Source organism: Chelon labrosus (genome assembly GCF_963514085.1).
Source record: "Chelon labrosus genome assembly, chromosome: 13".
NCBI lineage: Eukaryota > Metazoa > Chordata > Actinopteri > Mugiliformes > Mugilidae > Chelon > Chelon labrosus.
The window spans coordinates 30,051,367-30,069,843 of NC_140346.1; the positions used below are offsets into that span (position 1 = coordinate 30,051,367).

The 18,477-nt window shown below is 43.2% G+C and overlaps 1 protein-coding gene across 1 annotated transcript; it reads right to left on the reverse strand.

The window, feature by feature from the left end:
- Window positions 1–1,077: 1,077 nt before the first annotated feature.
- On the reverse strand, window positions 1,078–9,859 carry LOC311498745 (S-arrestin-like; the record flags this gene model as incomplete). Its single annotated transcript, XM_084559469.1, has 14 exons — window positions 1,078–1,575; window positions 3,138–3,194; window positions 3,267–3,281; window positions 4,901–4,978; window positions 5,461–5,598; window positions 5,686–5,758; window positions 5,860–5,944; window positions 6,055–6,190; window positions 6,519–6,586; window positions 7,044–7,103; window positions 7,236–7,435; window positions 7,764–7,808; window positions 9,464–9,524; window positions 9,812–9,859. The coding sequence occupies 14 exons, from the start codon at window positions 9,857–9,859 to the stop codon at window positions 1,482–1,484; spliced, it is 1,158 nt and encodes a 385-aa protein (XP_084415595.1). The 3' UTR covers window positions 1,078–1,481.
- Window positions 9,860–18,477: the final 8,618 nt, after the last annotated feature.

The window sequence follows — 18,477 nt, forward strand, 5'->3', positions numbered from 1 at the left end:
TACTCCTAACTTTGAGAGGGAAACGTCATGATTCTAAGAATTTTCTTAGAATTTGGCCACTAGGAGCAACTCTTAGCGCTAAGAATCTTTAGGAATACGGGCCCAGATTTTTATTTTGATTCATAACACAAAACTGAAATTTCATTAGTTGTAACTGTTGTAAATTAAAATGAAGACCAGCTTCTCTTTCTTCTTCTTCTTTGAACAGCAGATCAACAATAAAACCAACACATAACAGACGACTCTCCTGTTAATGACAATTAATTACACATAAATGAACTCAGACACATGTTGGAAGTCAGATCAGGAAATTTCCAGCAGATCCTCAGATCCAACAGGAAACATATCCTCATCACAGAAAGCAGCTGGCTTGTTTCTCTGATGCAGTTCTTTCTAAACATGACTAAATAAAACTGAGACAAAGCTGCAACTGAAGAAACTCCACATTCACTAAACTGTTCCTTCAGAAGAGAAACTACACCTGTTCACCACTGAAATAAACCTCACTGACTGTGGAGCTCCAATAAAACATCACCCCTGCTGGGCAGAGTATTAAGGCTCTTTATATCTGATTAAACTAAAGTCAGAATAAACTATAAAGTTTTAAATGAGCTCATCGCGTTGAAATTCATTCATTAGTTCATTAGACATGTGCCAATTCATTTCTTTCAGAGAAAGTTGACAGAATTTATTCATATGAGTGAATGAATGGATTAGATTATACATTTAATAGTGACTCCCATTACTAAATCCAGGAGGAAGCAGCAGCTGCAGAAGTAACTTAACAAGGAAATGAACAATTAAAACAAGTCATTAGATTTTTAATGTTTTATTCTTTAATCAGAGCAGCGTAACTCCTGCTCTGATTACGAGCAGCGTTTGGTTCTGTCTGCACCTACATTTAGAAACAACTGAACATGAAGCAGAGGTCATTAAACATGGCTGGAAATAAAAAGGAGATTAAAGTTCTACATCTGAGGATAATTCTGGCAGCGACTTCGTCATCACGTCTACATTTGTCTGATCAATAAACTGATCTCAGCTCTGACTCCCAGAAACTACGCTGACACCGTGGAGAGGAATGAGGAGGTCGGGGTGGATGGAGGCCGATGTTTTTATTTTTATTTTGAAACTCATCAGGGATTTGTTGAACATCCATGTTTAATTTTAAATTCCCACCTTCATGACTCCGACCATCGGAGAGCGCCATCACAATAAGAGGATGTGGACGGTTTTTCCTTGAGGACGTTCTCAGAGTTTAAAACTTTCTGAAACGGTTCAGAATGATTTGTTTATGACAGAGTTGAAGTTTCTGGGAGACATAGCTGGGGAAGGTTCTCTGGTGCCCCCCAGAGTTTGTCCTGAGGTGGTGCTCCAGAGAACACAATGGAACCAATTAATCATCAGTGAACCAGTTGATGTGGACAGAGGACCAGAGTGTGTCTCCGGCTGTGTCCGTCCTCTGGCGCCATGTTTGTAGTTTATGCCTCGGTGGGGGACTCGTCGTCGTCCCCATAGACCACCCCCTTCAGGTAGGCCCGCTTAAACTCCTCGAACACCATGTCATCTGATTCACTGGGGGACAGAGGACAGGGGACATGGGCAGGGGACAGGGAACGGGGGCAGGGAACAGGGTACAGGGGTAGATCAGCAGATCAGTGGACCTTCAGTGATTTCATTGCAGGAACAAGTGGATCAGATTCCACTTCAGTTCCCAGATAGTTCTTGAGAGAACTCTGGGACGGAAACAGGAACTGATCTGATGGAGAAAGAGCTGAACCTAGAACTATATACACACATATATATATATATTAGAGGTGTAACGGTTTGTATTTGTATTTGTCCCGCGGTGTCACAGTACGGTACGTCTGAGTGAGTAGCCTATTAAAATAAAAGAAAGTCGAAGAAAACAGACGAAGAAGAAAAGTAATGGAGAGTGTGTAGCATAGATGTACTAAGAGAAGTGTGGAGTTGGAAGAGCTGCCGGCTTCATTTAAATCACCAGTGTGGGAACACTTGGGTTTCCCAGTGCAACATAACGGTGATGGGACGTGAGTGGTGGACCGGACAAAGACTGTCTGCCCACGATGTTTGGTGGAGGTGCGGTACGTCGCTGGAAACACATCATGCTAACGCACATAAGACGGTATCACCCCGATATGTCTATTTTTTACATATATTTTTGACTTTTATAACAGGAGGTGGTTTTTATTTTTTTCAGTCAATTGGTGTCTGATCAAAATAAATGAAAAAAGCTAGTCTCACATATGTGTGAGTTTTTGTTGCTTTTTTTCTGTTGTACCGAACCGTGACCCCCACACCGAGGTACATACTGAACCGTGACTTGTGTGCACTGTTACACCCCTAATATGTGTGTATATATATATATATATATATATATATACTTTTTTTTTTACCTTTTTACATTTTACATTTTTAAAAAAATTTTTATTTAATATTTTATAAAAATCAAACAGTCCTCACCTCGCCTTGGCTGATGTTCATCACAGGTGACGCAGAGAAAGAGACGATGGTTATTAATAAAACTCTTCAATCTGAGAATAATTAATTGAATCTTTTATTGAAATAAAGTCATCATGAATTTAATGAGGGTCAGAGTTCAATCAGCTCTCCACCACCTTCAGGTAAACCAGGTCACACCTTTGGTCCTGAACTCTACGAACAGCCATTCAGCTTCAGTCAATAATCAGAGTAGCTGATTAATTAAACAAATCCACAAAGTAATCAAGAAACTGATCAATAAACTAATTAATAAACTAATAAACTGATCAATAAACTAATTAATAAACTAATAAACTGATCAATAAACTCATTAATGAACTAACAAACTGATCAATAAACTAATAAACTGATCAATAAACTGCTGCCTGGTGTCTGGTGAATGACACTGGTGAATGACACTGAAGACTGAAAGAGGATGAAGGGTTAGAGCTAAACCTGTCTTAAATCTGGGCTAAACCTGGACTAACCCTGGACTAACTCTGAGTTAAACCTGGGCTAATTCTGAGCTAGACCTAGACTAACTCTGGGCTAAACCTGAGCTAACTCTGGGCTAAACCTGTAATTAAACATGGGCTAAACCCTGGTCCCAGAACTGAGCCTGAGCTTTGAGACACATACCTGGTTCTGGTCTGGGATGCATCAGTCTGAACGGGACCTCCAGAGACACCTCACTGTAAAGAGAGGCACAGTGGTGAGTCTAGATGTTGGTTCAAAACAACTGAGAAGGTTCAGAGTCAACGTACCTGGATCCAACCATCCTATAGTTCAGCACCAACAGAGAGAACAGGAAACACCATGAGTCCATGACCCGAACCAGAACCAGAAAAAGGAACCTGAACAGCATACCCCCCCGACCCCACCCCAACCCCACCCTTTGACTCTCAGGAGCCTTCAGGCTGGGGCTGAACGATATGGACAAAATTTCATATCTCGATAATTATGCCAGATATCTCGATATCGATACCATTTTTTTAAAGCCCTCTTTCTAGACTGTGTACACAGGTACCATATCTTTTGCAATGTGGTATGTTATAGCGTCTGTAATGTGTTTATGTCTGGTGGACGTCGACTCATACGGTGTAACGCTACTGAACGCATCAGCAATCAAACTTTGATTGGGCTTCTTTTGGGATGACTGAGAAGTCCCCGGTGTTTCTCACAATACACTCTTAGAGCAGCACGTGATGGTGTTGTTTCATGTGGTGAAACATGTTTCTTGTGCTATCTTGCTTCGTCGCAATTTTCGCCAAGCGACCAGCACGACACCTCGCTCTGGTTTACATCATCATTTTAAATCCAAAATACCTCCAAATAATGGAAGATGATTTATGTTTTGGCACCAAATCAGATTCTGCACTAGTGACACGGTAATCAATTGTCGCTCCCATCCCAAGCCCACAAAAATACTCCCGTCATATCCCGATCACGTGACTGCCCCCCAACAAAAATCCTGTCCCGCAAAATCACGAGAGAAAGACTCCTAAATCCCGTCCCGCTCCCTATATTGTTGTCTAAAGTTGGGCGCACTCACCGCATTGCAGCGTCATTTTTTAATTTAATCTCTGGCTCTGTCCCGCTCCCGTTGATTATCTGCTCTATCCCGTCCCTATCACGTTACCAACAGTGAAACTGACTCCCGTACTGCGAGACTCCCGCGGGAATACCGTGACCCGCAGCAGTCCCGAAAAATTGTCACCCTCTATTCTGCACGGCCACCGGCCGCATTATCTTCCACACTCACTTTACTTTCTTTCTTTTTAATTTCCCCGCTGTGTGTGTAGTGTGTGTAGTGTGTGTGTGCGTCTCAGTCTCCGTCTCCCTCACTCCCGCCCTCATATGTTTGTCATTGGTCTATATCGTTTATATCGCTGCTTTTTCGATATTAATATCTTGAATGTTCATATCTAGATATAGATACGATAACGATATATCGTTCAGCCCTACTTCAGGCCTCCAGTACCATGACTTATCTGAGCCCTAAACAGTACATGGGCTTCTCTGGCAACACTCACCTGATGACAAATGTCTGTCAGCATTCAACATGTTCTGTTTGACTGGACCAGAGGCAGGAGACTGCTTCATTACAACCAATGTCTCCTAGAACCCGACGGTCTCACCAGGTCTCCCATGAACCAGATGACAACCTGACTGGACTCTAACTAATGTCTGATTAAACTGATCACAATCAGACTCAGGGCCAACGTACAATCTTAACATTTAGAACCAGAACCAGAACCACAACCACAAATGTCTCAGACTTTTAATGTCCCTGATGCTGGGACAGAAGAACCCCAGAATCAACAGAAATGATTCATCTAAACCTCCTCATTATCGTGGATGAACGTTCTCTAAATCCAGGATGATATTGTCAACTCACCCAGACGCGATCATCCTCAGCACCACCTTGTAGGACACCAGTATCCCCTGGACCTCCTTCAGCACCTCCTGCTTCACACTGAGACACATAGACAGAGAGACAGTCATGGACCAACTGGACAATGTATTTTCCTAAAATAAACTAATTAAAGGTGGGGATGATTTCAACATGTGCTTCTGTGGTTTAGTAATGAATAAAATCCACCTTCTAGTTTTATGAGATGGGATTAAAACATTTAAATGAGTCAAAACTCATCAGGAACCAGAACATTTCCTTTGTTGTGATAAAACCTCAACATGAATTTAGAACAGGTCAGTGTATTCTTGAGACTGATCTGTAGATCCTGATGATCAAAGGACAAAGTCTCTGGTTTATCGGTTCATCTGGATGACGAGGATTCATCCATCTTTAAATCACAGAACGACAAGATCCAGATTTCACATTAGATCTAATCAACTAAAGTTCCTGACATCCTTTGTTCCTTCAGGAACCTGTCCTTTAAGAACCCAATGACAGAACCACTGGTGTCTAATGAGTGTTGTGCTCAGTGTGTCTCTGACATGCTGGATGATGCCAGGTTGGTGTCTTCATGTTTGAGTCGTCCGTCCAAAGCCAGTCCTCTCCGGTCCTTGTTGTGGGCCAGTAGAGGGTACAGAGTGTACTCCTTCTTCAGACTGGTACCGGACGGAACCGAGTCGCTGGGAAACAGAACCAAGTGGTGAAACTCTTAGATATCAGCTACAAGACGCCGTTAATTAAACAAAGAGCGTGGATTAAAAACTCACTCGGTTTCTTCTTTGGCCACAGATTTGACGTATTTGTCGTTGGAGTAAAGAACAACATTGGACACCTGCTCCACTGAACACAGACATGACAGGCTCATCAGTCATGTGACATGTTTATCATCATATGACACGTTTATCATCATGCCAGGATGATGAAGATGATGAGGACATTACCCGACACACTGATGTCTTTGATGTTCCTGCTGGAGGAGTTGGTGATTTCAATGTTGGCTTTGAGCGGCTCTCCGTGGTAAAATGTCTGCAGAGAGAGACACAGACAGGTGGTGTCTTAGAGTCTGAGAGCTCTGAGACATGTCCTAGACAGGACAATAATCCAGCAAGACAGATGGAGACCAGTTTCAATCTGACCTCTTTTGGGAGGCTGAGTTTGACGTGCAGAGGTTTCTCCGACATCAGGAACTCAAAGGTGGTCTCTGCTAGAGGAACCACGGAGCTGTTCTCAGGACTGAACTGGATCTTCCTGATGGACAGACGGACAGAACTCCTGCAAAAGACATGAAGGACATGAAGGCCATGAAGGACACGAGGACATAAAGACATGAGAACAAGAAGGATATGAAGGATATGAAGGACATGAAGACATGAAGGACATGAGGACATGTGAACATGAAGGATATGAGGACATGAAGGATATGAGGACATGAGGACATGAAGGACATGAGGACATGTGAACATGAAGGATATGAGGACATTAGGACATGAAGGCTATGAAGACATGGAGAGCATGAAGGACATGAGGACATGAGGATGGACATGAAGACATGAAGATATGAAGAACATGAGGACATGTAGGACATGAAGACAAGACTCACTGTTTGTGGATCGCCTCGTCCTGGTTCTCTCCACAAAAAGCTTTCACCTCAAACTCCACGGCACATTTCTGTCCAACGCACAAACACATCAGATCACATCAAACCCTTCTAACCCTAATCACAGACCAGCTGGACAAGGACCAGGAAAGAACCACCTCAAGCTGAGCATAATAATCTGGAACAGGAACATTTCATTACCACGTGGATGTTTACAAATGTTCTGTAAAGATGTCAACCACTTAGACTTGGTTCCAGATCAATGTCCTGGTTTCAGATTATTGTTCCAGATTCCACAGTAATCAGAAGATTGTCTAGGTTTGTGGAGGTGGTCATCAGTATATAGACAACGAGTTTAAAGGTAGAACTCTTTAATGGAATCTAAGACCTGAAATGTAGCATATGTTTGAAAGAGCTTTAAGTTGGTTTATATATAACAACTATTATATAACATCTGAATATATGTTTATAAAATATTTAACAATTAACGACTAGACGAGTGAATGGATGATAATGAGTAATTTTTACCTTCCCCACGTCAGACGGTCCAGGCTGCAGAGCTACAGAACATGGAAGGTTGTCTGGAAACTGGAACACATGAAATTGACAACATTAGAAGCTGAATCAGAACCAGGTCTTTACCAGAACCAGGTCTGGATCAGAATCTGGTCTGGATGAGAATTAGACCAGGGTTGGAGCAGAAGGCCAGGGGGTACTCACCTCAAAGAAGAAGGGGAAAGCGTTGTCTCCGAGCTTCCTCAGGAGTTTCTGCTGGATCTTGGTGTGGGTCAGCTTCTCTTTGTCCTGGAGCTCAGGGTAAACCTGCCGGGTCACCAAAAACAGGTCCCTCCTGAAGGCCACGCCCATCACATCCATGTCCTGGCGGCCGTACCGAAATGTACAGGACAGCATCACGAAGACTAGCAGACACAGATCAACAGGTTTTATTAACAGGACTTCAGACTAAACATCTAAGAACACTCAGTACCAGGACTGGCCACTAGGTGCCCGTGACATCCAACACTTAAATCTTTTCATAAGCATCATCTGTCCAAAGATTAGAATAAAACTTAAGTTTGAGTCCATGTATGGACATCAGCAATGAGTCCAGATCTGGAGCCGCTCCAGTAAAGGATTAAAGGTTACTGTAGAACCTGATGGAGCAGGACTGAACAGATGTTAAGATATTAATCAGTAACTTTCTCTCGTTACAGATCAGATGATAAAGTCAAAGGTTGAATATCTGACCTTTTTTCCCTTTGGTTTGCACTGGATCGATCACAACGACGCCATCTGTAGAAGACAGAAAGACAAAACTAATTAACACTGAACTACTATTTATTTATCTGAGTTGTTGTCCGAACAACCCTAGACCGACTGTAGACTGACCCTAGACCAGGGGTCAGCAACCTTAACCACTCAAAGAGCCATTTGGACCACAAAACCTTTTGACATTTAAAATAAAGGTAACACAGCATATAACGTTTTTTACCTATACGCCATGTATGAACAAACTTTGGTGTGTTGAATTTATGAAGTCAATGAACTGCTACAGAGAAAACAAAATTACATTTCTCCGTGCAACAAAAATATTTTGTGTTGAAGCTTACTTTCAAATAAAACACTCAATGTCAAGACTGATGGTAGACTGACCCTGGACCGGCTGTAGACTAACCCTAGACCGATGGTATACTGACCCTAGACTGACTGTAGACTGACCCTAGACCGAAAGTAGACTGACCCTAGCATGATAGTAAACCGACCCTAGACTGATCTGGCCGACTGTAGACTGACCCTAAACAATGGTAGATTGACTCTAGACTCACTGTAGACTGACCTTAGACTGACTGTAGACTGACCCTAGACCGATGGTAGACTGACCCTAGACTGATCTTTGGCTGACTGTAGACTGACCCTAAACCAATGGTAGACTGACCCTAAACTGACTATAGACTGACCTTAGACTGACTGTAGATCGACCCTAGACCAACTCTAAACCGACCCTAGACCGACTGTAGGCTGACCCTAGACTGATGGTAGACTGACCCTAGACTGATCTTTGGCCGACTGTAGACTGACTCTAAACCAATGGTAGACTGACCTTAGACTGACACTAGACTGACCCTAGACCAACTCGAGACCAACTCTAGACCGGCCCCAGACCGACTGTAGGCTGACCCTAGACTGACTGTAGACTGATCCTAGACTGACCCTAGACCAACTGCAGGCTGACCTTAGACCGACTATAGACTGACCCTAGACCAACTCTAGACCGACCCTAGACCGACTGTTGGCTGACCGTAGACCAACCCTAGACCGACTGTAGACCAACCCTAGACTGACCTTTGGTCGACTGTAGACTGACTCTAAACCAATGGTAGACTGGCCTTAGACCAACAGTAGACTGACCCTAGACTGACTGTAGACTGACCCTAGACTGACCCTAAACCGATGGTAGACTGACCTTAGACCGACTGTAGAGTGACCCTAGACCAACTCTAGACCGACTCTAGACCAACTCTAGACCAACCCTAGACAAACTTTAGATCCACTCTAGTCTGACTCTAGGCTGACTCTATACTCTAGAACAACCATTCATTCATTCATTCATTCAATCTTTATTTATTCTCGGAGGTTCATTGAGGGTGTCCTCATTTTCAGTGAAGCCGAGATTACACAGTAACAATGGGATAACAATAGATATAGTATAATAATTGTGGAAAATAAAACAAAATAAAACAAATAATAAGATAACCTACATAACATTACAAAGGAGACAAACTCTAGACCCACTCCAGTCTGACTCTAGACCGACTCTATACTCAAGACCAACCCTAGACAAACTATAGACCCACTCTAGTCTCACTCTAGACCAACTGTAGAGCAACTTTAAACATTTAACCCAGCACTAACAACAATAACTCTGTCCACATTAACAGAAAACTCACCGACTGGATCCACGAAGTCACAGTGATCCACAAAGTCCCTCTGGCCCATATAGACGGCCACCTGGAGCACAGAGAGCAGGTCAGAGAGGTTGCCTGGCTCAAGAGCACTTCAGAGACACAAACCAGGCAAGCGCCACTTTTTATTCTGATGACTGTACCAGTAGCTGGTGAAGCCACGACTACGAATTTATTACAACTACTGTTACTACTACTACAATTGCTACTACAATTGCTACTACTGTTGCTACTACAGTTACTACTACTGTTACTAGTACTGTTACAACAACAACGGCTAGTACAACTACTAGTAACTATACTAGTACTCTTGTGTACTTGTACAGAACTCACCGACTTGTCTCTGGAGACCTTCTTGAAGACGACATGTTTCGCACTCATTTTGATGGATTTGAACCTGAGACACAGAAGTTGTTGTTCATCAGTTAAATCCTGTTTGAATCTCGTCTCCTTTGAGTCAAACCAACTTTATTTAAACACATCTGTAAACATCAGGACGTGAGAAAGCTATTATTGATCCTCTATAGTTAGGAACCTTCTCCAATGATTGACTGATCAGCAGCTAACCTGACATTACCATGGTAACCTGCACTGCAGAGAAAACCCACCTGGGCAGGTAAACTCAGAACATGATGTTCTTTGATCCACAAATGTTCAAATCATCTCAGTAAAACATCTGAACAACAACCAACCCTAAACTGCTGATCAATAAAGGGATCTGTATTTGACCAACCTGCAGCAGCAGCGATGAAGACGTTGGACGACGGTGTGTTGAAGACGATCAGTCTGATCAGCTGCATTTATAATCTCCATCCACTCAGCCTGGTCAGCATGCTGATCATTACTCTGTAATCCTACAGGACTCATCTGTTACCCGTGACCAGCTCTCAGTAAACAACCACACATTTAAACTCTGACGGTTCTGATTATATATCAAGACATTATTGATTACTGACTAATAATTAATAGGAAAAGAGCTGATCAATGAATTTGGGCTGTAAACAGATCTGAACATTACTGATACAAACAGGAAGTGAAACATGTCTAATGCAGTTTGAATGTCAGATGATTTAAACAGACTTCCTGTCGTCTGCCTGTCATGTCAACACGTAGAATATCAATATATATATAGAATAATGTGCAACAAGTAGAATAATACATACAGTAATGTGTAGAACAGTTTTTTTTTTCAGGTCAAGGATATAAAACAGTGTTTTATATTAAAATGTGCCTAGGGCTATTTATGAACGTACTTTGTTATTGTGCAGTAAATACTAAGTTAGTCACATAACACGCATGTCCATATGAGCTGGGTTCTGCTCGAGGTTTCTTCCTGTTAAAAGGGAGTTTTTCCTTGCCACCGTTGCCTTCAGGCTGCTCTGGGGGTTTCAGGCCGGGTTTTTGTAAAGCGTCTTGAGACGATTTGTATTGTTATTGACGCTATATAAATAAAATTGAAATTGAAATTGAAATTGAAATATATTCATGTTTTATTTTAAACATGTTCAGGGTTCAGTGAGACTCTGTCTTTAGAGACAGATTGTTCTTTGGTCGAGTTAAGAAACGATCCATTGTGGATCATAATAATATACTGGCCTCAGTAGGTGGCTGTTGTGGAGCTGCAGAGTTTTAGACACAAATATTGTGAAAAGTCAATGTCGTTGATATTCTCCTTAAAATAATCCTGCAGCGTGCCTCCTTGTGTCTGGGATCTTAGCTGAGGACTGAAGAGGCTCTCAGCCAATCGTGGGAAACCTGACAGAGCCAGCATGTAACATGCAGCCTCGTGATTGGCTAAAGAGCGATAGGGGCGGGTCCTCCTCTTGGAGGGACGGGTCCAGGCTAGGTTCGTGCTGTCCCAGCTAGAGAGAGCTCTGTGTGTCACTGAATGTGTTTCTGACTGAAAGACAACATCTGCCTCCATTTATCCATTCATGTTAATGTGGATTTAAAGACAGTTACATTTGTGGACAATTGTCTAATGTAGACATGTGAGTGTGAGTGTGAATGGTTGTCTGTGTCTCTGTGTTAGCCCTGTGATAGACTGGAGACCTGTCCAGGGTGGACCCCACCTCTAGACCAATGACAGCTGGGATAGGCTCCAGCCCCCCATGACCCTTCACAGGACAAGAGGTTACAGAAGACGAATGAATGAATGAATGTCTAATGTAGAATGTGGTGTCCTGGGGAGGCAGCACTAAGGAGAAGGACACCTCACGGCTGGACAAACTGATCCAGAAGGAGGACTCTGTTGTAGGAGCAGAGCTGGAGTTCCTGACATCGGTGGTAGATGAAAGGACCTTGAATAAACTAGAACCTTAAACAAAGGTTGTTTGTCCCTCGGTTCATACGACTCTACAACTCCTCCCTGAGGAACCAACTGGGCTGTGATCATTGATCACTAGTTATATAACTTAAATATCTTTTACATCTCACTATATACTGTAAAAGGTATATATATATCGTATATCCATATTAATGCATTATCCCTATATACATTAGCATATTGTTTACTTTATACCCTGTATTTAGACTGCCTGGCCAAGAAAAAAGTCTCCACTTGGATTTAACTAATAAACAGGTAGGAGCCTCCTATTGGATAATTACTGCATGGATGATTATCTTTCAGCTGACAACAAGTTATTTAAGCCCAACTGATGCAATGAGTAGCTTCTTCAACAACCATGTCTAAAGACACATCCTGTGGTCGTGGAGAAGATGTTAGTCTGTTTGAGAAGGGTCAAATCATTGGCATGCATCAAGCAGAGATGAGAACAGAGGAGATTGTAGAAACTACTAAAACTGGGTTAAGAACTGTCCAAGGCATTATTAAAAACTGGAAGGATAGTGGAGAAGCATCAGGGTAAGAAGAGAGGCAGATGAAGTGATGCACCCATCATGCCTAGTGTCTACTGTACAAGCCTGTGGGGGCAGTGCTATGATCTGGGGTTGCTGCAGTTGCTCAGGTCTAGGTTCAGCAACATTATGTGTCCAAAGAATGAGGTCAGCTGACTACCTGAATATACTGAATGACCAGGTTATTCCATCAATGGATCATATTCCAAGATGACAATGCCAGGATTCATGGGGCTCAGATTGTGAAAGAGTGGTTCAGGGAGCATGAGACATCATGTTCACACATGGATTGGCCACCACAGAGTCCAGACCTGAACCCCATTGAGAATCTTTGGGATGTGCTGGAGAAGGCTTTGCTCAGTGGTCAGACTCTCCCATCATCAATACAAGATCTTGGTGGAAAATGAATGCAACACTGGATGGAAATAAATCTGGAGACATTGGAGAAGACTGTAGAAACAATGACACAGACCCTGCTACTATGTGCTGGACTGTCTCAGGGGCATCTTTGCATAGTCTGCACCTTGGATCTGATCTACTCTTGTAGAGCTTGGCCTCTATGGCTCTTGTACCTAGGGCCTGTTCTTGTGCTGCCATGATCAGTGCCTCTGTGCTGTCTCTGAGTCCAGCCTTTTCCAACCATTGGTAGGTCTTCTCGATATCAGCCACTTCTTCAATTTGACGGTGGTACATGCCATGTAGGGGCTTGTCCCTCCAGGTTGTCTGCTCCTCTTCCTCTGCACTCTTATCGAGTTTCTGTTGCCTGAGACATTCACTTAGCAGTTCATCCTTTGTGGCCATCTTTCTGATGTACTCTTGGATTTTTGATGTTTCATCCTGGATAGTGGCCTTGATGCTCACTAGTCCTCGGCCTCCCTCTTTCCGCTTAGTGTATAGTCTCAGGGTGCTGGATTTGGGGTGAAACCCTCCGTGCATGGTGAGGAGCTTTCTTGTCTTGATGTCTGTGGCTTCTATCTCCTCCTTTGGCCAGCTTATGATCCCAGTGGGGTATCTGATGACTGGTATTGCATACATGTTGATGGCTTGGATCTTGTTCCTGCCATTCAGCTGACTTTTCAGGACCTGCCTTACTCTCTGGAAGTATTTGGTTGTGGTTGACTTCCTTGTGACTCCCTCATGGTTTCCATTAGCCCGTGGGATACCAAGGTACTTGTAGCTGTCTTGGATATCACCTACACTACCGGTCAAAAGTCACCACCAAAACCACACTTTTTCCATTTTTTTACTGAAAATTACTCAGTTTAGTGTCTCATTGCACTCTGAAATGAAAGCATAGAACAAATAAGCAATTTGAGTTGAAAAAGAAATCATGGAATCAATTTATAGACCAAAATGTATTTCACTCATCAAAACAGCCACCTGGCAGATATAACAGCTGAACACACTCGTGGCATTCTTTCTTCAGAAAGTTCTTCCCAAGTCTGTTGCAGAAGTTCCCATAAATGTTTGGCACTTGTAGGTTGCTTGGCTTTCAATTTTTCAATTCAATTTTATTTATATAGCGTCAATAACAATACAAATCGTCTCAAGACGCTTTACAAAAACCCGGCCTGAAACCCCCAGAGCAAGCCTGACGGCAACGGTGGCAAGGAAAAACTCCCTTTTAACAGGAAGAAACCTTGAGCAGAACCCAGCTCATATGGAGGAACCATCTGCCTAAGGCCAGCCGGGTACAGACAGAAGAAAGAGAGAAGAGAATAGCAAAGAGAGAAGAGAAGAGAACAGCAAGATAAACACACATCTGTCATAGATACACATGACAGATGTGTGTAGATACACATAGATACACATATCTGACTAAAGCGTACACTCTTCTGTCCAGTTCATCCCAAACCAGCTCCATGGGGTTTAAGTCTGGAGACTGTGCTGGCCTCTCCATGTTTTCAAGCTGACCATCTTGTTCTTTTTTCCTGAGGTAGTTCTGTCATAGCTTGGACTTGTATTTTGGGTCATTATCTTGCTGTCGGATGAACCTCTGACCAACTAGGCTCATACCAGAGGGTATTGCATGGCGCTGCAGAATGCTGTGGTAGCCATTTTGGTTCAGGCTGCCTCTCACTCTGTACAAGTCACCGACCCTGGATCCAGCAGAACAGCCCCAGACCATCACACTTCCTCCTCCATGTTTGACAGTTGATGTCACACACTGTGGAACCATCCTCTCACCTACTCGACGGCATACAAAGATCCTGCATGATGAACTGAAGATTAGAAATGTTGATTCATCAGTCCATAATACCTTCTTCCAGTCTTCAGTAGTCCAGTGGTGGTGTTTCATGGCCCAGACGAGCCTCTTTGTCTTAGTCTGACATCTTAGCAGTGGCTTTCTTGCTGCAACTCGTCCTGTCAAACCTGCAGCTCCAAGTCTTCTCTTCACAGTTGAAACTGAGACTTGTTTACTACGACCACTATTAAGCTGAGCTTGAAGCTGCTGTCCTGTGAGCCGCCTATCAAACTGTTAACTCTCAGAAACTTGTCCTCTGATTCAGTTGTGTCTTTGGGTCTGCCAGACCTCTTCCTGTCAGAGTTTCCTCCAGTTTCTGAGTGAGTGCCTTTAGATGGTGAAGAAAACTGTTCTCACTGACACCTTGACTTTCTTTACAGTTTCCCTGTAGGACAGACCTACATTTAGTGTTATGATGGTCTGTCTCTCTTCATTGTTAATTGCCTTTTTCTCTCCATTTTTGTAGCAACACACTACTTTCTGCAGTACAATACTGTTCACCTGATGCTCATGAGGGTCTGGTACCACAGTGTGTTCCAACACTGCTTTCATGCAGACAGAGGGGGTTGTAAGGAACCAAGAAAAGTCGGAACACCTGTAGGAATTAGTAGCACCAGCTTTCAAGGCTGATTCAACCTTCATTGCTGCAGAACAGCTTTAAATTGTTGACCCACCTCATGTTCCCTGAAAGAGGCCTTTTTGTATAATTCTGAAATGTACATTATTTTTCAGTTTTGAGTAACCAAACCTTTTTTTTTTAACCTCTGGCTGTTCAGTACTTACCTTTGTACCATTGCAAGCTGTTCCTTGGACTTGCATGACTTGAATTGCAATAAATAACTGGAACAATTAGGGTGTTCTAAAACTTTTGACCGGTAGTGTATGTTGCCCTCTGGTAGGTCAACCCCTTCGGTTCTGATCATCTTGCCTCTCTTTGAGACCATCCGGCCACACTTGTCCAATCCAAATGACATCCCTATGTCGTTGCTGTAGATCCTGGTGGTGTGGATCAGTGAGTCGATTTCTCGCTCATTCCTGGCGTACAGCTTGATGTCATCCATGTAGAGCAGGTGGCTAATTCTTGCTCCACCCCACTCTTTGAGATGATCTGACTGAGGGGGTTCAGGCCTATGCAGAACAGCAGTGATAATAGCGCATCTCTTTGCCATATGCTGCATTTGATGTTGACTTGGGCAATTGGCTTTGAGTCGGCCTCTAGGGTTGTCTTCCACATTCCCATCAAGTTCCGGATGAAGGCCCTTAGGTTCCTGTTGATCTTATACAGTTCCAGACATTCCAGTATCCATGTGTCTCAGTTTGCATTGTGAGCATCCATTGTGAGGGTGATGGTGGCATCCCCCCGCTGACCTGTGGTCCTCGCTCCCCCTTTCCGTAGCATTGTTGCTGTATCTCATCGAGATGGCTTCCATATGGTGTTGCTCATATAGTTGCATTCCAACAATTCTGTGTTTTCCGCCCTTGCCCATCTATGTCTTGTTCCAGTAGCCCATTTCTCATCAGGTTGCCCTGGTTCCCTAGCACCTGATGCGGACCTTGTTGACCCGGGCGACATCCGGTATTTTCCTGTACTGTCATGTTCCTGAGGTAGGCCTGATACATTAAGGATCTTGCCTAAGGATCCTCACTGGATGCAGTTGTATTATATATGTACAGTCATGGACGAAAGTATTGGCACCCCTGGAACTTTTCCAGAAAATGCACCATTTCTCCCAGAAAAAGTGTTGAAATTACAAATGTTTTGGTATACACGTTTATTTCCTTTAAGTGCATTGGGACAACACAAAAAAGCAGAAGAAAAAAGCCAAATTTGACATAATTTTACACAAAACTCAAAAATTGACTGGACAAAATCATTGGCACCCTCAACTTAATATTTGGTTGCACACCCTTTGGACAAAATAACTGAAACCAATCGCTTCCTATAACCATCAACAAGTTTCTTACACCTCTCAACTGGAATTTTGGACCACTCTTCTTTTGCAAACTGTTCCAGGTCTCTCAGATTTGAAGGGTGCCTTCTCGCAACAGCAATTTTTAGATCTTTCCATAGGTGTTCTATGGGATTTAGATCCGGACTCATTGCTGGCCACTTCAGAATTCTCCAGCGCTTTGTCTCCAACCATTTCTGGGTGCTTTGTGAGGTGTGTTTTGGATCATTGTCCTGCTGGAACACCCATGACCTCTGATGCAGACCCAGCTTTCTGACACTAGGCCCTACATTACGGGCCAGAATGTTTTGATAGTCTCCAGATTTCATGATTCCTTGCACACAATCAATGCACCCAGTCCCAGAGGCAGCAAAACAACCCCAAAACATCTTTGAACCCCCACCGTATTTGACTGTAGGTACCGTGTTCTTTTCTTTGTAGGCCTCATTCGGTTTTCTGTAAACAGTAGAATGACGTGCTTTGCTAAAAAGCTCTACCTTAGTCTCATCTGTCCACAAAACATTGTCCCAGAAGGATTGAGGCTTACTCAGGTATGTTCTTGCAAACTGCAGTCTTGCTTTTTTATGCCTCTGTGTCAGAAGTGGGGTTCTCCTCGGTCTCCTGCCATAGCGCTTCATCTCATTCAGACGACGACGTATTGTTCGAGCTGACACCGTTGCACCCTGAGTCTGCAAGACAGCCTGAATTTGTGTGGAAGTTGACTGAGGTTGTTTATCCACCATTCGAACAATTCTGCGTTGCATTCTTGCATCAATTTTTCTCTTTCGTCCACGTCCAGGGAGATTTGCCACAGTTCCATGGGTTAAAAACTTCTTGATTATATTGCGCACAGTTGACAAAGGAACTTTAAGATCTCTGGAGATTGACTTGTAACCTTGAGATTGTTGATATTTTTCCACAATTTTGCTTCTTAAGTCCTCAGACAATTCTCGCCTCTTCTTTCTCTTCTCCATGCTTGGTGTGGCATACACAGGCAAACAACACAAAGGTTGAGTCAACTTTTATACATTCCAATTGGCTTCAGTTTTGATTTCTATATTGCCAGCACCTGTTACTTGCCACAGGTGAGTTTAAATGAGGATCACATGCTTGAAATGAAATTATTTACCCACAGTTTTAATAGGGTGCCAATGATTTTGTCCAGTCAATTTTTGAGTTTTGTGTAAAATTATGTCAAATTTGGCTTTTTTCTTCTGCTTTTTTGTGTTGTCCCAATGCACTTAAAGGAAATAAACGTGTATACCAAAACATTTGTAATTTCAACACTTTTTCTGGGAGAAATGGTGCATTTTCTGGAAAAGTTGCAGGGGTGCCAATACTTTCGTCCATGACTGTATATAAAAATATATATATATAAAATATTATATTTAATATATATATAAATATATACAAAGTCCCTCTCACCCTCTTGGGGTGGTATCTGTGTCATCCTCAAGCTCGGGTCCTCTACCAGAGGCCTGGGAGTTTGAGGGTTCTGCGTAGTATCTTAGCTGTTCCTAGGACTGCGCTCTTCTGGACTGAGGCTTCTGATGTTGTTCCTGGGATCTGTTGGAGTCACTCCCCCAGTTTGGGGGTCACTGCCCCGAGGCTCCTACTACCACGGGGACCACGCTCGCCTTGACCTTCCACATCTGCTCCAGCTGTTCTTTCAACCCTTGGTACTTTTCAACTTTCTCGTGTTCCTTCTTTCTGATGTTGGCGTCTGCTGGTATCGCCACATCTATCACCACCGCCTTCTTCTGCACCATGACTGCACCCACAGCACCTTGGCCCTGTTGTTCTCAGCCACCTTTTGTGGTGCGGCCCATTGGGATTTGGGTACTTCTATTCCATACTGGGTACAGATGTTCCTGTACACTATTCCAGCCACTTGGTTGTGTTTCTCCATGTACGCTGACCCGGCTAGCATCTTACACCCTGCTATTATG